The sequence below is a fragment of the Selaginella moellendorffii genome, unplaced genomic scaffold, assembly GCF_000143415.4.
Source record: "Selaginella moellendorffii unplaced genomic scaffold, v1.0 SELMOscaffold_0, whole genome shotgun sequence".
Taxonomy (NCBI): domain Eukaryota; kingdom Viridiplantae; phylum Streptophyta; class Lycopodiopsida; order Selaginellales; family Selaginellaceae; genus Selaginella; species Selaginella moellendorffii.
In genome coordinates, this window is record NW_003314261.1 from 4,729,558 (window position 1) to 4,748,990 (window position 19,433).

Below are 19,433 nucleotides of genomic sequence, written 5' to 3' on the forward strand. Positions count from 1 at the left end.
GGATGGGATGGATCACAGGCGAGCTTTGATCCGGGTGAGGAGGCGATGAACTGGCGGCGTGAGCATGACAGTGATTGGAACACGGACTGGGAAGAGAGCCTTGTTGCAGAGAAGAGCCAGGCCCAGAGCTCCCATGGCCCCATCCGATCGCTTCTTCTCCTTGGACGGAGGAGCAGAAGGGTCGGCGTCGGCGCCGCTGGGATCATCGATCTTCTGGGCCATGTCGGGACTGCCGCTGCTCTCCTCGGATTCGCTCCAGACTCGCTCCACTCCGGCGGCGCCGCTGGGTGTGTCCTCGGGGGCTTTCTTGGAGACGAGCCCCACTTTCTCCAGGAGCGCTACCACATCGACGTTGTTCTTGATGGCCAGGTAGATGGTCCCGGTGGAGATGGCGGACACGGAGAAATGCACGCCCACCGCGACCTTGCCATACCTTTCACTCAGCTCGCGCAGCCGCAGCGCCCACGACGCCGACGCCATTGGGTCGATCAATGGATTGATCGACCGATCTAGGAGGGAGAGAAATACAAAAGCCCTAGGTAGAGAAACTCGGTTAAACTCTCTCTCTCTCTCCATCCATGCAAAGTTCGCATAAATATTTTTGAGAGCTAGATTGGTTCTCTCCTTCCATAGCACTAAAGTTTTAGAAGATTAATCTCTCTCTCTCTCTCTCTCTCTCATTCTCTCTCTCATGCATGAGAGATTGTTAGAGCTCCATCGCTAGCACTAGCTAAAACTCTCGCAAGAATGATTTTATGTAATTTTTATTCGGGTTTAAATGACCTTTCTCAGAAACAAACGCTCTCATTCTAGAACTTTTTCCTTTTACTGGTCAAGAAAAAAGAAAAAAAGAAACAAAGAGAAAAACTCGACCGACTCCAAGCGACTTCAAAGTCAATTAATAGAGTTTGCTAATTTGCGAGAGCTATGGAGACGTGGATCGCTCCGCTTGCAGTGCTCTTCGGGCTCTCCGTGGCTCTCCTCCTGAAATCATGGATTCTTCGCCAACCATCTGGAGGAGCTGGATGCTCGCTGCCGCCATCGCCAAGGGCACTCCCATTAATCGGGCACTTGCATCTGGTTCTTGGCAAGCATCTCCACCGTGCCTTCGGGGAAATCGCTCGAGAGCACGGCCCCTGTGTGTTCCTCAAGTTTGGGAGCTCTCCTCACTTGGTCATCTCCTCTGCCCAAGCCGCCAGAGAGGCCATCCGAGTCCGCGACTCCACTTATTCTTCCAGGCCTTTCCTATCACCAGGTCAGTGTCCAGTGATAATTGAGTCTGTAGACTGTGACCCTCGACGCTCGTTCTATCTATCCAGCCAAGATTTTCGGTGCCGATGGAATTCTATGGACGCCCTATGGCGAGTACTGGCGAAACGTGAGGAAGCTTTGCACTCTGGAGCTACTGACGTTGAGGCAAATCGAGCTCTCGCAAGCCGCGAGAGCCGAGGAGATGGCTCTGGCCGTGGCAAAGCTTGTGGAGGCCTCGAGGGGTCCAATGCCGCGCACTGTTAGCCTCACGCAGGTGATCTCGGATGTTACTTACGGCATGATCTTGCGAAAAGTTGTGGGGAATGGCCACCGGAGGAACGAGGAAGCTCTGCGGTTTAAGCACTTGCTAAAGGAGGTGTTCGTCGCGGCGGGAGAGTTTTACGTGGGAGACACCATGCCATGGCTGCAGTGGCTCGACTTGAGAAAAGCGGCCCATGCCAAGCGCTTGTACAAGCAAGTTGACGAGTACATGCAGCGGCTTGTCGACGAGCAGCGCAGGAAAGGCGGGGATATTGGCGACGATTTCATCAGCATAATGCTGCGAAACGAGCTCTTCTCCAAGTCGGATTCCTTCATGAAGGCAATCGTCCTGGTGAGTTCCTGATCTTGTTAAATTAGCATTGGAAACTATTGTTATCATCTCTATTCGCAGGACATGATCGGTGCTGGAACAGACACTAGCGCAGTGACGATCGAGTGGGCGATGGCGGAGCTCATCAACAATCCCAGAATCATGTCCAGGCTCCTGGAAGAGCTACACAGCGTGGTCGGGCCATCGTCACTCAAGGTAGAAGAAGCCCACCTCGACAAACTCGTCTATCTGGACGCAGTGGTGAAAGAAACCCTTCGTCTCCATCCGCCTGCTGCGATACTCATCTTCCAGGCGGCACAGCCATGCCAGGTGATGGACTACTTTGTTCCGGAGGGAACACGGGTCTTCATCAATAACTATGAGATCGCCAGGGATGAGCGCTGCTGGGAGGAGCCTCTCAAGTTCAAGCCGGAGCGGTTTGTGGAGAGAAACATCGACATTGTTGGCGTGCGCGACTTTGAGATGCTCCCTTTTGGATCTGGAAGAAGAGGGTGCCCCGGAATCCAGCTTGGTTTGCGAGTGGTGCATTTCGTCCTGGCCAACCTTGTGCATGGCTTTGAGTGGAAGAACCCTAGCGGCAAGGAACTTGACATGAGTGAAGGATCTGGTTTGACACTACCTAGAGCAGTTCCTCTTGAGCTTACTATATCATCAAGAATTTAAAGCTCTTTTGTTTTAACTTACAAGTAAACTTTTTATACTTTTTCTTAGTGAAAATCCTTCGATATTAAACTTCGATATCCATACCTTATTAATGCTATAAATTTATTATACAACTGAGTCTTATTATCCTAAAATTCATTGAGAGGAGGTAAAATAATATATAGATAAAGTAAGTATATTTTCAATTAAGAAATGTTTTAGGTATTTAATTTAAGACATTATTAAATTATGTAAAGGATAAAGTTAAACAAAAAAGCAACATAAGAGAGCAAAAAAAAATTTTAAAAAGATAAAAAAGAGCACAAATGCAAAACCTACTACAGTAAGTTCTTGAATTTAAAGTTTTTTTTATTTAAAATAATATTTAATGGAGGTTTTGGGTTGTATTGCTTCCTTATATAACACTATTATGGATTATGCAAAAAATTTCACTAGTTTTGTGGTAACACTGTTTAATATTTTCTTTAATTTACAAATTTTTATAAATAGTTCATTTAAGGCTTCTCTAAAATCACTATTCTTTTAATACAACTCACTATATAAAAAAAAAATTATTTAAATTTTTTTTGATTTTCTAGAGTCTTCACTACTATTATTAATGAGTAGAACTTTGAGGTTAATTTAAAGTACTAATATCACAAACTATCAAATATTTAAAAAGGTGAAATTTATAAAATTAAATTTACTAAGTCCTGGAGCAAGAGAAAAGGGTTAAAGAAGTTATGTCATAACATTTTAGTTTGTCAATGCATATCATAAGTATGAATAAAGATTTTAATATACTTACATATATAGAGTCATCAAAACTATTATTTAATTAATATCAATGTTTTTGAGACATTAAAATGCTTTATTGCTAAGGTGTTATAACATATGTGGACAACATATAATTACATCTCATTGTCATACAATTAAGTATGTCTTATTATTTGATAAATTAACTTGGGTATTCCTTTAGTGATTGTATTTTGAGACATTTATTTCATCATGCTTATATTTTTTAGTTAGTTGTAAATTTTCAATAACAATATCCACTTAACATCACATTAATTATTTATGTATTTGCCATCTCTCTATATTTTTTACCAGTTTAGAGTGTTACTTATATATTTGCTATCACTACTACTACTACCTAATTTGGATTAATTGAGGGTTTGATTAAATTAGTTTCGAGAGCAAAAATGTTTAACACAAATTCATATTTTCTTCTCTATTATTTTAATATTTTATTATTAATTTTGTCATCTCCTAACAAGCTCTTAAAATCTTAATAAAAATATAAATTATATTTTATTTTAATTCCATATTTAATATTTTAAAATAATTCCTATTTCTATTTTAATATTTTTATCAATTGAAATTTTTTGAGGATATGTAATTAAAATATCCTTGAAGGGGAGAAATTGGGAAGCATAACACCTAGACTTAGTTATGTGCTTTTGAGTTTACTAAGAACATAATCAAAGTTAGATAAAATAAATATTTATAATGAAGTGTAAGTAAGTTTATAAGATATAATTATTTAATCTAATAGTTTTACATAAGAAACAAGCAAGTATATTCCTACTTTTCAAAGGGGCAATTCCTCCTTTCCCCTGTTCTTCTTCTTCCCCTTGGGCTTCTTCCCATCAATCTTCCTGTAGATCCAGTGCTGCCCATCCGGCTCCACCCGCAGCCCCTTGAGACGTGCAAAGAGATCCACCGCCCTGCGCACGCCGTGGTAGTCGGCTCCATTGAAGTAATCGTGCCCAAACATGATGGATTTGCCGTCGGGCCGCATGAGCGACCACGCGAGATTGATGTCCGTCCACGCCGAGTGAAAATCGTGCCCGGCGTCCACCTCGATCAGATCCGCCGAGATGCCCAGCTCGCACAGCTTGTAGAGCCCCGTGTTGGTGGAGAATGGCACCGGCACAATGTTATTGCTAGCGTTGGAGAAGGCCACATTTTGCAAGAACTGGTTGAAGAGCATCACATTGCCGTGCTCCTGCCGGATGTCCGTGAAGACCTTGCGAAACCCTGGCCAGCCCCGGAAATCATCCAGGCAGAAGATCACGAAATCACTGCCGCCTTGCTGCTGCTCGCGGATGAGCTTGGCGAGGTGGATCGCCGACGCGCCCAGGAAGGATCCGAGCTCCACCACGATTTTGGGGCGGATTTCCTGGACGAGGCGCGCAAATACGGGGTGATCTGAGCCCCAGCCTTTGATCTTGTGGGGCTTGAGGAGGCGGGCAATGTGGGGGGGCGGGAAGGCCGTGAAGGGCGACGTGCCGTCAAACACCTCGTCAATGACGGCCGCGCGGGCGGAGGCGGCGTCTCGGCCCCGCGACGGCGCCGCCTGGCAGTCGTAGTGGAAGCGGAGGAGGTCGTCCGGCAGCGATCTGACGTGGCTCACGAATCCATCGTCGGATTGAGGCTGGATATTCGCCACGTTGTCGCCCAGATTCGCTTCCTTCTTCTCTTGGATCGACGGCGATGAAGACGAGCACGCGGTCAATGCAGCGGAGGAAGAAGACGAAGAGGGCGACGAGGAAGGGAATGATGAAGATTGGAGAGGAGGAGGCGAGCTAGGAGAAGTTCTCACAATTGGAGACGCTAGAAATCCGAGCGTGAAGGCCACGATCAGCGCGAAGAGCATCACCACCAAATTGCTGCAGTAGCTGCTGGGAGCGCTCCCAAACTGGTGCTTCTTCATTGCTGTTCTTCCTCGTCGCACTAGAAAATGAAAGAACGAGGAGGTGAAAAAGAAAAGAGATCGATCCTACGAATTGAGAGCCCCACTCTTAGCTTCCTAGCCAGTGATACTGCGCTATCGTCCAGGGCGGGTGTGGCGTTCGAGTCCTGGGATCCACCATTACCCCACGCTTTCCCTGCAAAAGAGAGACACCACCACCACTGCCACCATATCTTAACCAAAATTCCATCTCACAAATGTACCGTAATGGAGGATCTTCCAAAGAAAAGAAAGAAAGCGATGCTTCGTTTACTTTCTCTTCCCCGTTGGACGATGCGTCGGTTTCTTCGAACCACTGCACGGACTCACTTGAATGGAATCTGTTAGCAAAAAAATCTCTGGAGAGTTCTTCCAGTCGGTTTTTAGATCTCGATCGATCACAGCAAGGACCTGACACTTACCTCTCGATTTTTCTTCGTTTCTCGCTCGCGAGCTTCTCGTGAAAAGATGAAGCCCGAGTTTTCGGTACCTGTCTTGGTTTGCGAGAAACGTGTGCTGTGGAAAAAGCATTTCAATGAATCATGAGTACAATGAAAGGAAACTAGCTAGTACGAAACCGAAAGAGAGAGAATACCAGCAGCCGGTTACTAGCTATTTTCGCGACATCTCCTGCATTGCTGGAGGCGTGCGCGATACGGCGGGCTTTAATCCATCGCGAACATCAAGCTCCACTTTATGCTGTGTCTGCAATATAAAACACAAAAGCTTAGCTCAGTGATGATGTCGGAAGGAATTTTTCTTTGGAGTGACTCACCTGCATGCACGCGCACACACTGCGAGAAAAAACAAAGTAACAAAAGTTGAGGAGCACGATATCGTCAGTCCTGGATGACAGAGCGACAAGTGTGACAAATCTTTACCTGCAGTAGGCAATATCCGCAACTCTGTCGACAACGAGAGCTGCGTCGTCAATGAATGGCACATTAGTAAAAGTTGCAACCAGCCAGCAGATACAGTTGAGGTACTGGAGAAACCACATCGTCGCCTAGAAGTAGAGATTTGATGGTGTCAAGTGTTGAAATCTTTTGACACTGGAAAACTTACAATGATGCAGTTGTCACACTTTGTGTTTTGGATCCCCAAGGAGTCCTGTATCATAAACCTTGTTGCAGTGACAGACATTGGAAAGCAAAGCACGGCCTGGAAAAAAAGGACAAAAACATTGGAAAGTTTTTAAGATCATGAAACTTCTAAAAGACTTACTTCAGTGGCAGCACAGAAGCGAGGACATTTGGGCTCTCCACAACGGCCGCTGCATGGCAGGCCTCCACCGCAACATTGATAGCTACAGAACCATCAAAGCGTCAAAGTTTTCTCCCAGCGGAAGAGGAGAAGAAGAAGAAGGGGAAAAAACACTAACCGTGACCAGTCATTGTGCAAAGATCTTCCACGCAGCTGGTACGCGGCACAAAAGGGGCTGCAAAACGAATCACACACAGTCAAACAAAGAGGAAGCGAAATATTTTCGCGACATGGATCCTTACCAGAAGATGCTGTAGAAACAAACTGCGCGAGGTGATCAAACGAGTCAGTCCACTGGATCTCAAGAGTAAATCCCTAGCCTAGTCGAGAAGGCTGAATTCTCGAAGAAATCTCGAGATCTAGCAATGCCACACACACAACGAGCTGATTCTAGGAGCTTACACAGCGGATCTCTGGCTGGAGTGCTCATCAGCGGCGCCTGCCATACATTCGGCAGTTGCTTCCTCGCATTGAGCGCATCCATGTTCTTGGAAGACGCCATTCCCCGCCCTCGCTATTCCCCACCCTCGCTAAGACACCGCCTAGGGTATACAAGTTTAAACCAAAAAGAATTCATTAACACAGGCCCTTTAAACAACGTGTTCTTCGTCGTCGGTGGCTAAAAGGCCCATTTCGGTCTCTGGCGACGAGGAAGTACGTAACAGCAGCCGGTTGTGCTCGTTCTCCACCCGGAAAAAAATCCACTGGAACCGCCGCAGCATCTCCAGCCCCGAGAATGTGAACACCGTCAAGTAGTTGTGGCGAAGGTGCGCCGAGAGCTTGTAAGTCCAGGCACAGCGAAGGAGTAAGTTGCTTCCAATCGCCCAGTAGTACACCTAGTAGGGAAGTCACCGGTTGTGTTTAGAGACACTCGGGTTAATGCTTCACTCACTCACCCATCGAGGATTGTAGACGAGGTGAGCCCTGAGTCCCACGTTTTTGGTCCTGGAGATACCGGAGAAGAGGCTGCGACGAAAACTGTGAGAGAGAGGACGGAGAGAATTGGAAAGTTACCTGAAGTCCCAGTCTCGGCTGATATCCCAGTAGAACGAGTAGAAAGAATTAACCACGCTAGAAAGTAACCAGAGTGGGCGATAGACACCTTCCCAGTACTCGGGAAGTACGTGATACTTGAGCGCGGACAGGAAAACCACGGGGAAGGCTGTCGAATACTTCAAAGCTGCGAGGGATTTACACGAGATCAATCACAAGAAAAGAAGAGAAACGGTCAGGACATACCGTTGAAAAGACAAGATCGCTCTTTCGTGTCCGTATACTGCCTCAGACACTGCGCGAATCGGAACAAGTAAGGAAGCGCAAGAATGCAAGGTATCCATATGGAGTGACTCCCGCATAACTCCTCTGCCTCAAAAGCAGCCTGATAAAAGAGCGTTACACAAGAAACAGGAGAAAGCAACACGGCATACCTGACGATGATACATCCTGCACAGCGACCGCTCAATATCCGATAGCACCTGCAAAAGAAACATCTCAAATCCATTTCTTTGTTACTCTACTCGCGGCGGGCGAACCTTGGACATAGAGGTAAGCACGTCTGCTACAAAAAAATCTGCAAAGGTGATAGGCTGGCGTAACAAAACCATTAGTTCAGGCACAGCGAGTTAGATTTTCAACGAACCTGCAGCGGTAGCGAAAGTCTCAATAACGTACCAAGAAAGAAGAATCGCGATGAACGATAAAGGACATCAAAAGGTAGAATTAACACGAGCGGCAGGCCGATGTAAAGAATGGCCTGTGAGAAACGAAGCTGTTAGAGGGAAAAAGGAAGCAATAGCAAACAATGAATAGAATCATTTCAGCAAAGCACACCATCATCAACAAGCAGCAAGAGTGGGGAAAAGTGTGGATTATACACTGGCTGCGATGCAGCGTAGTTCGCTTCCCCGTTGGAATAAAGATACAGATAAGTTGTCATGCTGGTCGAGATGACAATGGTCATCCAAGAGGCAACCTGCACTGACGAGAATTAAGAGGAGGAAAAATAAGAAAGAACACCACTACCTTCCATATATGTTTGTGCGTTAAATGGTTCTGATCAAGATCAAAGATCTTGCTATAGTTCACACGATAATGTAGAAATGCCCAGAGATTTACTCCCCACAACCACACCATCATAGCCTGCAAAGACAACCAAAAAGCTTGTTTGCATCTCGAGAATGAGCAATAGAACAATAGTTGAGACATACCACCATAACTAATGGATTGTAGTACAAAAATGCTTCGTAGAAGAAACTACCCCTCAGTGTTGTATCCATTTTCTCGATGGAATCTTTGGCGATCTAGATAGCACCGAGCTAGAAAAACACATATCGAACCAAATGCGAAAGAATACCTTTACACACACGATCGCCCATGCGATGAGAAAATAGATTGGCGAGCGAGGAAGCCAACCTCGGAGATAACCAGAAGAAGAATTTGCAGGCTTCAATTTTAGGGGCTCCACAGTCGCTGGCGGAGAATCTTCAAGCAAATTCATGGCTTCTGGAGCTCCTCCTCTATCTGGGAAGCATAAAAATTTAAGAGCTGTCGTTCTCGAGCATTGAATAACATACCGGGATCAAGCAAATTCGATCTGCTGCGCGAGTGGAGAGGGCTGCTCATCGGCATCAGCTACGCTCATCAAGGGTTCTCGCCACCGGCGGCAGCTCCCGCATTCTACCCGGCGCCGCCCGATCGCGATGCCCAATTCAAGAATCAGCGCATCTTGGATCAACCCTAGCCCTCAGGGCCTCACTGGGATCGGACGAACAAATACAAGCCACGAGGCTAAGTATCAACCGTCGGATGCAAACGTCAACTACGTGTACGTGGACATTTTGATGAATTTTTAATTAAGAAAGTGGCGCGTTTTAATCGCCTACAATGATCACAGTGGGATCACAACAGAATTCGTCACATCGCCGCTAAGCTGCGAATCATAAATAACCAGGTTTTAGAAGCAAAGGTTTTAGTTTCAAGACCTTTGGTGATATTTCTTGCCTCATGGAACAAATCTAAAATCACTTCGCAAATCGCTAGCAACTTACCTCCCTTTACCCATGATAATATCCCTCGCTTAAAAACCCCCTGTCTTAGTTGGAGTTACCGTTCCCGACTCACAATTCTAGTGGAGGACGGCGAGTCCGAGAATTTACAGCGAGCTTTTCTTCACAAAGAAAGCAAACAAAATTAGTGATATATAGAATATGTAGGCTGGATTGGTTTTTCGATCAATCTCTTTCGTCATCGTCGTCCCCGTTTGTCGGGAAAAAACTGCTGGTTTTCCTCCTTGTTAGTGTTTTTGGATCCGGAATTCGTTTCGCAATCTTCTGTCACGGGATCTTCCGCGAGGATTTCTTCGAGCATTGGCTCGTCCAGTTCTGTATCTTCTGCTTCTTTCTCTGGTCTAGGCTCGCCACTAAAACAAAAGGAACAGGAGTTAGCGAAAAAAGGAGGTACCACGAAACTTACAAGCATGAATACAAAGACAGTCCTATGGCCACTGTTCCAAACGCCACAAAGTAGAGCCAATCCACCTGAAAAGAAAACGATAGAAATCACGATAAAATACAAGCTTTGGTAAATACTTACGTCTTCATGGTACGCCAATGCACGTATCGCGACGGCCCACATATCGGACGTGAGAAGAGACAAGGTAAACATTGCCGAGCCACTGCCCTGTGTCCAGAGTGTGTATAAAAGCTTTAGAGGATGCATAGATGTATACCTGAAGTAGAATTGGAGCGAGAATGTAGAAAGAAAACTGTGCCAGTGCAAATCCCACAAAAGGTCCAATCTGCAGAAATGAAAATCTTAGCGAAAACACGCGAGAGTGTGTTCCTACGGCATTTGCAGTCCATTGAATGTGACGAAGTTCATGCAGTTCAAGAGCAAGTCTGGAACAAAAGTCATTGAAAAACGCTGTTCGAATCTATAATCCAAAGACTACTTACACTTGAATGCCGTTTATAAGCGATCCAAACAAGCCGAGGAAGGCAAGCAGCTCAACCGGACTTGTTTTCTTCACTATAAATTCCTGAGGAAAATCGAAAAAGGGATTCAGACGTGAAAGAAAAAAGTTGGCAGCACGCATACCTGGGTGACATTGCCAATTGCGTACAGCATCGATGCTCCGATGACGATAATGTCTCCAAGGACGACATTACTACCACCTGAGAAGATAAAACCAAAACCGAAGTTAGCGATGCTTGGTTGCTGTAAGTACGGAGGCACGTCAACTCAACGAGTGAAACACACACTCGTCTCTTCTCTTTTGAGGTGGACAGACCGGATCGATCTTTGGCGTGAACATCGGAGAGAACCACCAGCACGAGCCCCGTCACGCAGATCCCGACTCCAAAAAAATGCCCGAGGCGGTACCGTGTGTTGAGAAACAACCACGTCAAAAGGAGGACGCAGGGAGTGCTCCAGCAGTCAAGCAGCATCACGCTTGTGATCGAAGTGTATTGGTTGGCCTTGACAACTGAAGAAAGAAAGCGGCCAGAGTCGATGTGACCAAAGAAAAAATGAAGAATCGCAAGGTGAAACTTACGGAGATAATTTCCTTCCACATCCACAATGGCGAGTAGCAGGAAACCATACCAAGGTACCTGTTGACAATCACTACATCGATGTAACAAGCTAGACAAAAAGAAGCTGAAACTACACACACACACACACACACACACACACACACAAAGAGAAGAAAGTATAATCAACTCATGAACAAGAACAAGCACGAATAGAGGGAAGATTAAAATGATTTTCAGGCGCTGACCTTGATCTTTGGCCTCTTGATAAGAACAATCGATCCGCAAACGATGGCCAGCAGCGCGTAATTGAAAAAAGCCTGGGCAGTGGGCGCATTTACCCCTTTTGACAAGAGAATCAAGCTAGAGGTTCATATAAGCCTACCAGGTCCTACCTTCGCGAGCCAGGAACGAGGATGTGAATCCCGTGGCAGTGAGGAGCAGCGACAGGACCTGTCCCAGGCCCAGGGCTGCGAGCGCCCTCCATTTTGGAGACGAAACCAGCCATTCCAGGATCACTCGCTGCTGCAGATGATCATCGTCGTGCTGCTGCTGCTGCTCCCGGTCGCCCATTGATTCGAGAAGCCAGCGGTCACCCATAACTTATCACTGCGCCGTAGCGCATGAAATCGTCTGCCTCGTTGACAGGGACTTCTTATAATATTCTAGTACTTGCCTTTGGAGCAATCACTATACTCAGATCCGGGATTTTTCTTCTTTTTCAAACATTACAGTGTTGTGATTTCCTTCTTGGAGAGGCTGGAAGTTTCCCGGATGTGTGTTCATCCTGGGTGATAATCGCAACCTTGACTCGCATGTCACCTGAAGGAAACTTACCTTGCAAGGTCACCTGCAAGCAAGTAAATGTTCACTTTTCCCTTACTTTGGCCTCTAATTAATATTATCATTGTCTTGTTTGTTACATTGCAGTGATGTTTCAACAACCTAAGTTGAATATATTGCCTTGGTCTCTTAAGAAAATTATATAGTTGTGATGTTTAATGTTTCAACCACCAAAGTTTTGAATATATTACTTGCTAGCATCATCAAAGGATTTCCATCTCAAAGTCATTTGATAGCAACTTTTGGAAACATTGAATTATTCAGATTAGAAAAGGTGACAAAGTTGAGGGAATGAAATATTTTTGTAATTTAGGAAGAAAATAAGAAAGCTTCTAAAGAGGATTAGAAAGGGGAATCTTGAGATAATATTATTTCCTTGTGGGAATTAATGTAGGGAAAATAGCAAGAGGGCTTGTGCTTGAGGGAGGTTGAAGAGATTTGAGAAGATTACAAGGGATGACAGACTATAAAGGAGAAGGGGAGAAAGAAAACATATGCATGGCAAAGGAGTTGAGAGGAGCGATATAAAAAGCCTGAATTTTGTCCTAAGCTCTTAATCTTTTCTTTTAAAATAATTTGGTGAATTGCAGTCAACTGTGGGCCTTGCTAGGGGAAGAGTACATTGGGCTCCCATAAAAAATTGCTCATGTATGCTTAGAAGAAGTTAAATTATATTGCTGAGAAGTAGCGATGTTTGCCATAATAAATTTATGCAATGACAATGATCAATTATTAATTAATTATATTGCTGCGATCATGGTTGAAAAAACAGACAGACTGCTACGAGAAAATAGACTGAAAGACAAACTCGGAGAGAACCAGAAGAATTTCAAGCAGGCTTCGACAGTAGCTGCGAATTCACCTCTATCTATATGAATTTCGCTCTCGAGCATTGAATACGATACCGGAATCTGCTCGAGTGGAGAGGGCTGCTCATCGGCATCAGTTGCGCTGATAGATCTTTCCTCGTCAAGGATTCTCGCCACCGCCAAAGCCGCGTGTACGTGGACATTAGAAATTTTTAATTTTTTTTTTTTTAAAGAAAAGAAACTGGCGCGTTTAATCGCCTACAATGATCACAGTGGGATCACAGCAGCATTCATCAAGCAAGCAGCAGCAACACATTGCTGCTAAGCTGCGAATCACAAATAACAAAGTTTTAGAACCAAAGATTTTACATCGAACCAAGAACAACTTACATTCCTTTAAGGAACCCGTGATCTTTCTTGCCTGCCATGAATCACGAGAGATCAAATCAAATATAAAATCTCTGTTAGCAGCTTACCTCCCTTACCCATGAGTAAACGCTCCTCTTCGAGATGAACCTTGGAAGATCTCTCCCTGGCTTAAAACCCCCTGCATTAGTTGGAGTTATCGTTAGCGACTCACAATCCTAAAGTGGACGACGGCGAGTCCGAGAAACAGTGCTTTCTTCACGAAGAAAGCAAACAATTAGTGATAGAAGTATACATATAGTTTTTCCAGCATCAAAGCTCAATCTGTGCATCGTCGTTGTTATCCCGTTTGTCGGGAAAAAACTGCTGCTTTTCTTCCTTGTTAGTGCTTTTAGAATGTGTACCGCTATCTTCTTTCACAGGATGTTCCGCGACGATTTCTTCGAGTCCTGGCTCGTCCAGTTCTGCAGCTGCTTGTTGTTTCTTTGGTCTGGGCTCACCACTATAACAAAAGGAGGTGGAGTTAGCGAGAAAAAAAAGAGGTGCCACGAAACTTACAAGTAAGAATACAAAGACAGTCCTATTGCCACTGTTCCAAACGCCACAAAGTAGAGCCAATCCACCTGAAAAGAAAACGATAGAAATCACGACAAACTTGGTAAAAATACTTACGACTTCATGGTAGGCCAATGCACGGATCGCGACGGCCCACATATCGGACGTGAGAAGAGACAAGTTAAACATTGCCGAGCCACTGCCCTGTGTCCAAAGTGTGTAAGAAAGCTTAAGAGGACGCACACATGTATCTGCGCTTTACCTGAAGTAGAATTGGAACGAGAAGGTAAAACGAAAACTGGGCCAGTGCAAATCCCACAAAAGGACCAATCTGCAAAAATGGAAAGCTTAGCGAGAAACACGGGAATATTAAAGAGGCAAGAGGTTTGAGTTCCTACGGCATTTGCAGTCCATTGAGTGTGACGAATTTCATGCAGTTCAAGAGCGAGCCTGAAACAAAAGTCTTTTAGAAAACACTGTTCGATCCTATTATCCAAAAGGCTACTACACTGAAAACGCGCTTTATTATCGATCCAACAAGCCGAGAAAAGCAAGCAGCTCAACCGATTAATCTTCTTCACTATAAATTCCTGAGGAAAATCATAAAAGGGATTCAGATGAGAGTTCATGTGAAAGAGAAATTTTAGCAGCACCATACCTCGCTAACATTGGAAATTGCGTATAGCATCGATGCTCCGATGACGAGAAAGTCTCCAAGGACGACATTACTACCACCTGAGAAGATAAAACCAAAGTTAGCGAGGCTTGGCTGCTGCAAGTATGCAAGCACGTCAACTCAACGAGCACAAAACACACTCGTTTCTTTTCTTTTGAAGCGGACAAACCGGATCGATCTTTGGCGTGAACATCGGAGAGAACCACCAACACGAGCCCCGTCACGCAAATCCCGACTCCAACAAAATGCCCGATGCGGTACCGGGTCTTGAGAAAAAAACCACGTCAAAAGGAGCACGCAGGGAATGCTCCAGCAATCAAGGAGCATGACGCTTGTGATCGAGGTGTATTGGTAGGCCTTGACAACTGAGAAGAAAATGATCAGGGTCGCAAAACTTTGTGACCAATAAAAAGAACAAAGAAAGAGAAGGTCACGGTGAAACTTACCGAGAAAATTTGCTTCCACATCCACAACGGCGAGTAGCAGGAAAGCATACCAAGGTACCTGTGAACAATCACCACATCGATGTAAGAGGCTAGACAAAAAGAAGCTGAAACTACACGCACACACAACACACACACAAAGAAATAAAGCTCTTTTACTACTATCAAACTCGGGACCAACCAAAACAAACTAGATTAGGGGGGAATTCTAAAAGATTCTCAGAGAACAGGTGAGCGCTGACCTTGATCTTTGGCCGCTTGATAAGAACAATCGATCCGCAAACGATGGCCAGCAGCGCGTAATTGCAAAATGCCTGGGCAGTGGGCGCATGCACCCCTTGACAGGAGAATTAAGAGCTAGAAATTCGCAAAACCCTACCTTCGCGAGCCAGGAACGAGGATGTGAATCCCGTGGCAGTGACGAGCAGCGACACGACCTGTCCCAGGCCCAGGGCTGCGACCGCCCTCCATTTTGGGGACGAAACCAGCCATTTGAGGATCACTCGCTGCTGCTGGTGCTGCTCTTGCGGATGATCGCGCTGCTGCTGCTCGCTGTCGCCCATGGATTCGAGAAGCCAGCGGTCGCCCATAGCTCATCACGGCGCCATGCTTTTTATAGCGCAAGAAATTTCTCGCCTCAAGGAGAGTCGCTCCTTTAGCTACCAGGCATATTCTATGGCGTGTTCTTATAATATTGTTGCTTTTGGTCGGATTCACTTCGAGCTTGTATCTCCTCGTAAAATAAAATCTGTCAACTTTGTGAGAAATTTGAACTTTAAAATTCCTTTCAAGTAAAAGTACAATAAGGCAAAAATATTAGTGATATTTTTTATTTTAATCCTTAAACCCACACAGAAGTTCTGAAAACATTAAAGAACATTAAAAAAATTACATTAAATTTTAATTAAAATTTTAGCCAATAATTTGTTATGGATATAATTTTATTTATTATTTTTAAATATTTTATGTAACTTAATATTAATTTGAGGAATATTTTAACCACTTTGCATTTCCTGAATTTCATTTAATAAAACTATAATGACTATAATTTATAATTAATTTATCAATGATATAAAAACATAAAATATTATAATTTGGAAGGTTATTTGAACTTAGTGACTTTGAAATTTCATAAATAAAAATATATAAAATATGATACAACTGACTACATTAGAAAGGTTATGGAAAGTAAGATGGGTGGCAAAAACAAGATACTTTTAAGCAAAATAATAATTCATGCTAGTTTATAAAGTATTATTTTAATAAATATAAAGAATATATTATCTCAAACGTTGAGGGTGAAAGATTTGAATATCTAACATCCAATATCATTGAATCCTCAAATGCATGGCTTTTCGATGTAAGAGAATTGCCAAAACTGAAGGTTATTGGGATAAAGTTGATAAGTTAATGTTTTGTATGTGGGATGATTCTATGACTCATATGTTTATGTAAACTATGGGAAACTAGGTTAATGAAGCATGATTTAAACCCACAACACTGTGACATTCATTTAAACAAAAATTTAACTTGTTACAAGGGCCTAACTCACTCACAAGTGACAATGATGCTTGTCCAAGGTAGTAGATTCTTCTCAAGAATCTCTTGGAACAAGATCTATACCTCCTGCAGATACCTACTAAGAGGGAATATGGTGATCATGATGGTCCAAGATGCCATATCCTAGTATGGCATCATATCAAGCATGCTCTTGTCTTCAATGAAATACTTCCTCTCACTCATTGCTTTGAATAGGAAATTTGAGGACAAAATGTTGTGCTCCCCTAATCCATTGAAGACCCAATTCAATTCTGCCATATTTAATCTGTTTCTATATGTATGCTAAGAGCAATGTGAAAGCAGAAAGACACTCATGCACATAAGGAAGAAAGAACTATATAATTATACATGAATGAATACATAACTATTGCCACCATCATCTCTACTATCTAACCCCACTCACAATTAAGCACTTAATCCACACTTGGATCTAAGCTTAAATTGTGCATAGCAAGGATGAAATAATAGAACATGTGGAGCTAATGAAAAAAGTAAACTAAACTAAACTAAACTATCCAAAACATTGTTTTTGGCCTTAACTTTGCTTAGACACATTATTATAGTTTCAATCTTGCCTCTAGCATGTGGTTTTGGCCTTGGAACCACCACACTCCCCAATCTTTGGCTAATAAGCATTCTTCCCAATTGTTAAAAATTCATGTAAAGAGTTGTTATGCAAAACTTAATTCTTCACCTGGATTGTTAAAATCTCTCACTACTATTATTCTTAAACATTGCAAGAAGGATTGCAATTACGAAGCTCATCCTCCTCTTTGTCACTAGCCTCTTATGCAGCAAATGCCATGCCTAGGATCAAGAGAGCTTTATGAAAGTGGAAAAACCTATATATAACTATATATAAATGAGTACATATACCTAAGACTACTGCCACATAGGCATCATTAACACAATTTGTTTCCAGATTTCAAATCATGAAGAGGCAGATTGCTGCTGTGGGTGTATGCCTGGAGCATGGTGGTGTAGGTGATGCAGTCTTTCTGTAAGCAAGGTCTCAAACATGCTCCTGGTCTTCCCAAAGCACCAGAGTGGGAAGACGGTGTTCGATGAGAGGCAATCCCTTTGCTGTGAACACGCATTGTGACTTCTTGAGCTGTCCGGTCTGCACGTAGCATCGAGCAAAGCTCGTCCAAGACACCAAATTCCGCTGCCGCATTTGCTCAAAGATGATCCACGCTTCTTCTTTGTAGCGCAATCCTCCTGAACATAGCAAGATTTCAGCACTGCATTCCACGAAATGCAATCCCTCCTCCCAAACACCTGATTTGCCAGAATCTGGGCATCAGGATCTTCGGTGACTGCACCCAAAAAAGAATTCCACGAAACGGCATCCCTCTCGTTCACCACATCGACCAGGCTCTTCGATTCCAGCATATGCCCGGCTAGGGAATACGCTGCTAACATGGTATTCCAAGACACCACATTCCTGGCGGGCATTCTTCCAAAGTTCTTCTCAGCTTCTGCGAGATACTCCTTGTGGAAAAATGGAGGAACCATAGCATTTCACGAGGTGACATTCTTCCCTGCACTGCTATGAAACAGATCCAGAGCCTGCTGCAGATGCCCGTTCTAGGCAAAGTCCCGCAGCATGAAATTGCAAGAGAAAGCATCATGGCGCTTGATGCTCTGAACACAAGGTGCGCATCTTCCACGCTGCCACATTTTCCACACATCTTAAACAGCAGATTTGCAAGCACCACATTCCCGCAGATACTCATTTGCCATGGATCAATCTTCCCTTCACCAAATCTCTGCAGCAAAATGCCGAGAACTGCCATTGGTCGATTTCCATTGCTCTTAAGTAGACGCAGGCATGGGTGATCAACCCAGAGATAACCACGTTGGAGCAAACTCCATGAAGGTCCATGCTCCTCTGGAGATGGGTTTCACAATCATGTGGTTTCAGGTTTTTTAAAGATGCTCAGGATATACCTAAATATAAATTTAGTAGTCCTATTCTTTAGGGTTAACTATGAGGAAAGTTGCAGGAGATAAATCAAAGGAAGAAGTAGTGCAGAGAAAGGCCGAAAAGTTATCTCGCAAGGTGGAAAAACTAAGGGACAAGCGGAACGAATATGACGAGCGTCTGCGTCAAACGGAAGCAGAGCTTTCGAATGTGTGCAAGCGAAAGGCGGGAGATCAGAATGTCTGGGACGATCTACCAAAAAAACGGGCCAAGTATGTCGACAACCGTTTTCTGGCAGAGGTGAGTGTTCCGTTTTCCATGCTAAAATGTTTATGGGAGGGAGTTCGTCATTTTGCAGAAAAGCAGCTACGATAGGCGTTTATTGGAAGTAAACAATCCGTTTGTGGACATCAAATCAGCTCCGGAGCCGCGTTATATGCCACCAGACAATGTTTCTGATGGAAAGCTCATGGACGAGGCAGCACTAACGGCAGCGGTTCAGATTCTTCTAAAGCCCGTTGCAACGACTTGCAGACAGTTCAAAGCTAGGACGGAACTTGGAGCAAGAATTGTGCACGCTAGTATTCTTCAGAACATGAAGTTGTTGACGAGGCCTTCTTCAGAAGGAGGGAATGAAAGGCTGGCAGATTCCCAGGTTGTTGCTGGAGGAAGGGAGCAACTTCAATTGAAAGATTGTAAGTTTTTTAAATTTTTAGTTTTTGTTTTTGGTCTTGACAGATCTTCTGTAGTGCAATATGTTGATCAAGAAAGCGACGACGAAGGGGATGAAGGCATTGGTCGTTTGGTTGATCCAGATGCGCTTGTTGACCTCGACAGATACGATCTTAAGGCAAGAACGATATGACAGCTTTTAAGTATGTGGTGGTTTCTTTTCTTTTTTGCAGGGGAAAGTTCATGATATGCAACTCCATCCAGCAAACAATTTGGTTACTGTAATCGTTATCGAGTGTGACTGGAAAGATGCTATGACAAAACTTGATCAAGGCGCCGGTTATGCTATCCGAGCAGCCAAACTGAATATGAAAAAGGGGAGATATGAACCTATTTACATACACCATTGGTGTAAAGCAGGTAATGGAGGAGCTTTCTGGTTAGGCAAAATAAGTTTTGTATGTTTCTTAGGCTGGCGTTATGGTGTATTACGACCCAGAGGTATTGTCACTGTGAAAGATGGAACAGTAGTGGATATTGTTCATCAAACGGG

General features: G+C 44.0%; 5 protein-coding genes and 1 pseudogene across 5 annotated transcripts; 1 reads left to right on the top strand and 5 right to left on the bottom strand.

Annotated features, from left to right (window-relative positions):
- The first annotated feature begins 803 nt into the window (after positions 1–803).
- Positions 804–2,564, top strand: LOC9632286 ((+)-menthofuran synthase). The gene is made up of 3 exons (XM_024674454.1): positions 804–1,255; positions 1,320–1,864; positions 1,925–2,564. Exons 1-3 carry the CDS (start codon positions 928–930, stop codon positions 2,525–2,527), a joined length of 1,476 nt encoding a protein of 491 aa, XP_024530222.1. The 5' UTR covers positions 804–927; the 3' UTR covers positions 2,528–2,564.
- A 1,452-nt stretch (positions 2,565–4,016) lies between these two features.
- On the bottom strand, positions 4,017–5,387 carry LOC9632287. Its single transcript, XM_024668518.1, has 2 exons — positions 5,309–5,387; positions 4,017–5,242 (listed from the first exon to the last, which is right to left on the bottom strand). Coding segments are annotated over exons 1-2 (1,146 nt in total). The 5' UTR covers positions 5,310–5,387; the 3' UTR covers positions 4,017–4,097.
- A 365-nt stretch (positions 5,388–5,752) lies between these two features.
- LOC112344211 lies at positions 5,753–7,049 on the bottom strand. The gene is made up of 8 exons (XM_024668527.1): positions 6,906–7,049; positions 6,746–6,767; positions 6,622–6,678; positions 6,465–6,546; positions 6,306–6,401; positions 6,122–6,246; positions 6,016–6,034; positions 5,753–5,945 (listed from the first exon to the last, which is right to left on the bottom strand). Exons 1-8 carry the CDS (start codon positions 7,003–7,005, stop codon positions 5,853–5,855), a joined length of 594 nt encoding a protein of 197 aa, XP_024524295.1. The 5' UTR covers positions 7,006–7,049; the 3' UTR covers positions 5,753–5,852.
- Positions 7,050–7,059: 10 nt separating this feature from the next.
- Positions 7,060–9,308, bottom strand: LOC9642229 (SPX and EXS domain-containing protein 3). Its single transcript, XM_024668500.1, has 12 exons — positions 9,077–9,308; positions 8,857–9,023; positions 8,711–8,803; positions 8,526–8,642; positions 8,380–8,475; positions 8,143–8,256; positions 8,036–8,089; positions 7,931–7,978; positions 7,743–7,881; positions 7,518–7,683; positions 7,400–7,469; positions 7,060–7,339 (listed from the first exon to the last, which is right to left on the bottom strand). The coding sequence occupies exons 1-12, from the start codon at positions 9,129–9,131 to the stop codon at positions 7,094–7,096; spliced, it is 1,365 nt and encodes a 454-aa protein (XP_024524268.1). The 5' UTR covers positions 9,132–9,308; the 3' UTR covers positions 7,060–7,093.
- Positions 9,309–9,645: 337 nt separating this feature from the next.
- LOC9632288 (solute carrier family 35 member F2) lies at positions 9,646–11,691 on the bottom strand. The gene is made up of 11 exons (XM_024668508.1): positions 11,428–11,691; positions 11,281–11,375; positions 11,056–11,113; positions 10,792–10,986; positions 10,599–10,675; positions 10,457–10,539; positions 10,348–10,399; positions 10,231–10,299; positions 10,095–10,181; positions 9,975–10,039; positions 9,646–9,921 (listed from the first exon to the last, which is right to left on the bottom strand). Exons 1-11 carry the CDS (start codon positions 11,630–11,632, stop codon positions 9,747–9,749), a joined length of 1,161 nt encoding a protein of 386 aa, XP_024524276.1. The 5' UTR covers positions 11,633–11,691; the 3' UTR covers positions 9,646–9,746.
- Positions 11,692–13,288: 1,597 nt separating this feature from the next.
- Positions 13,289–15,398, bottom strand: LOC9632289 (annotated as a pseudogene).
- Positions 15,399–19,433: the final 4,035 nt, after the last annotated feature.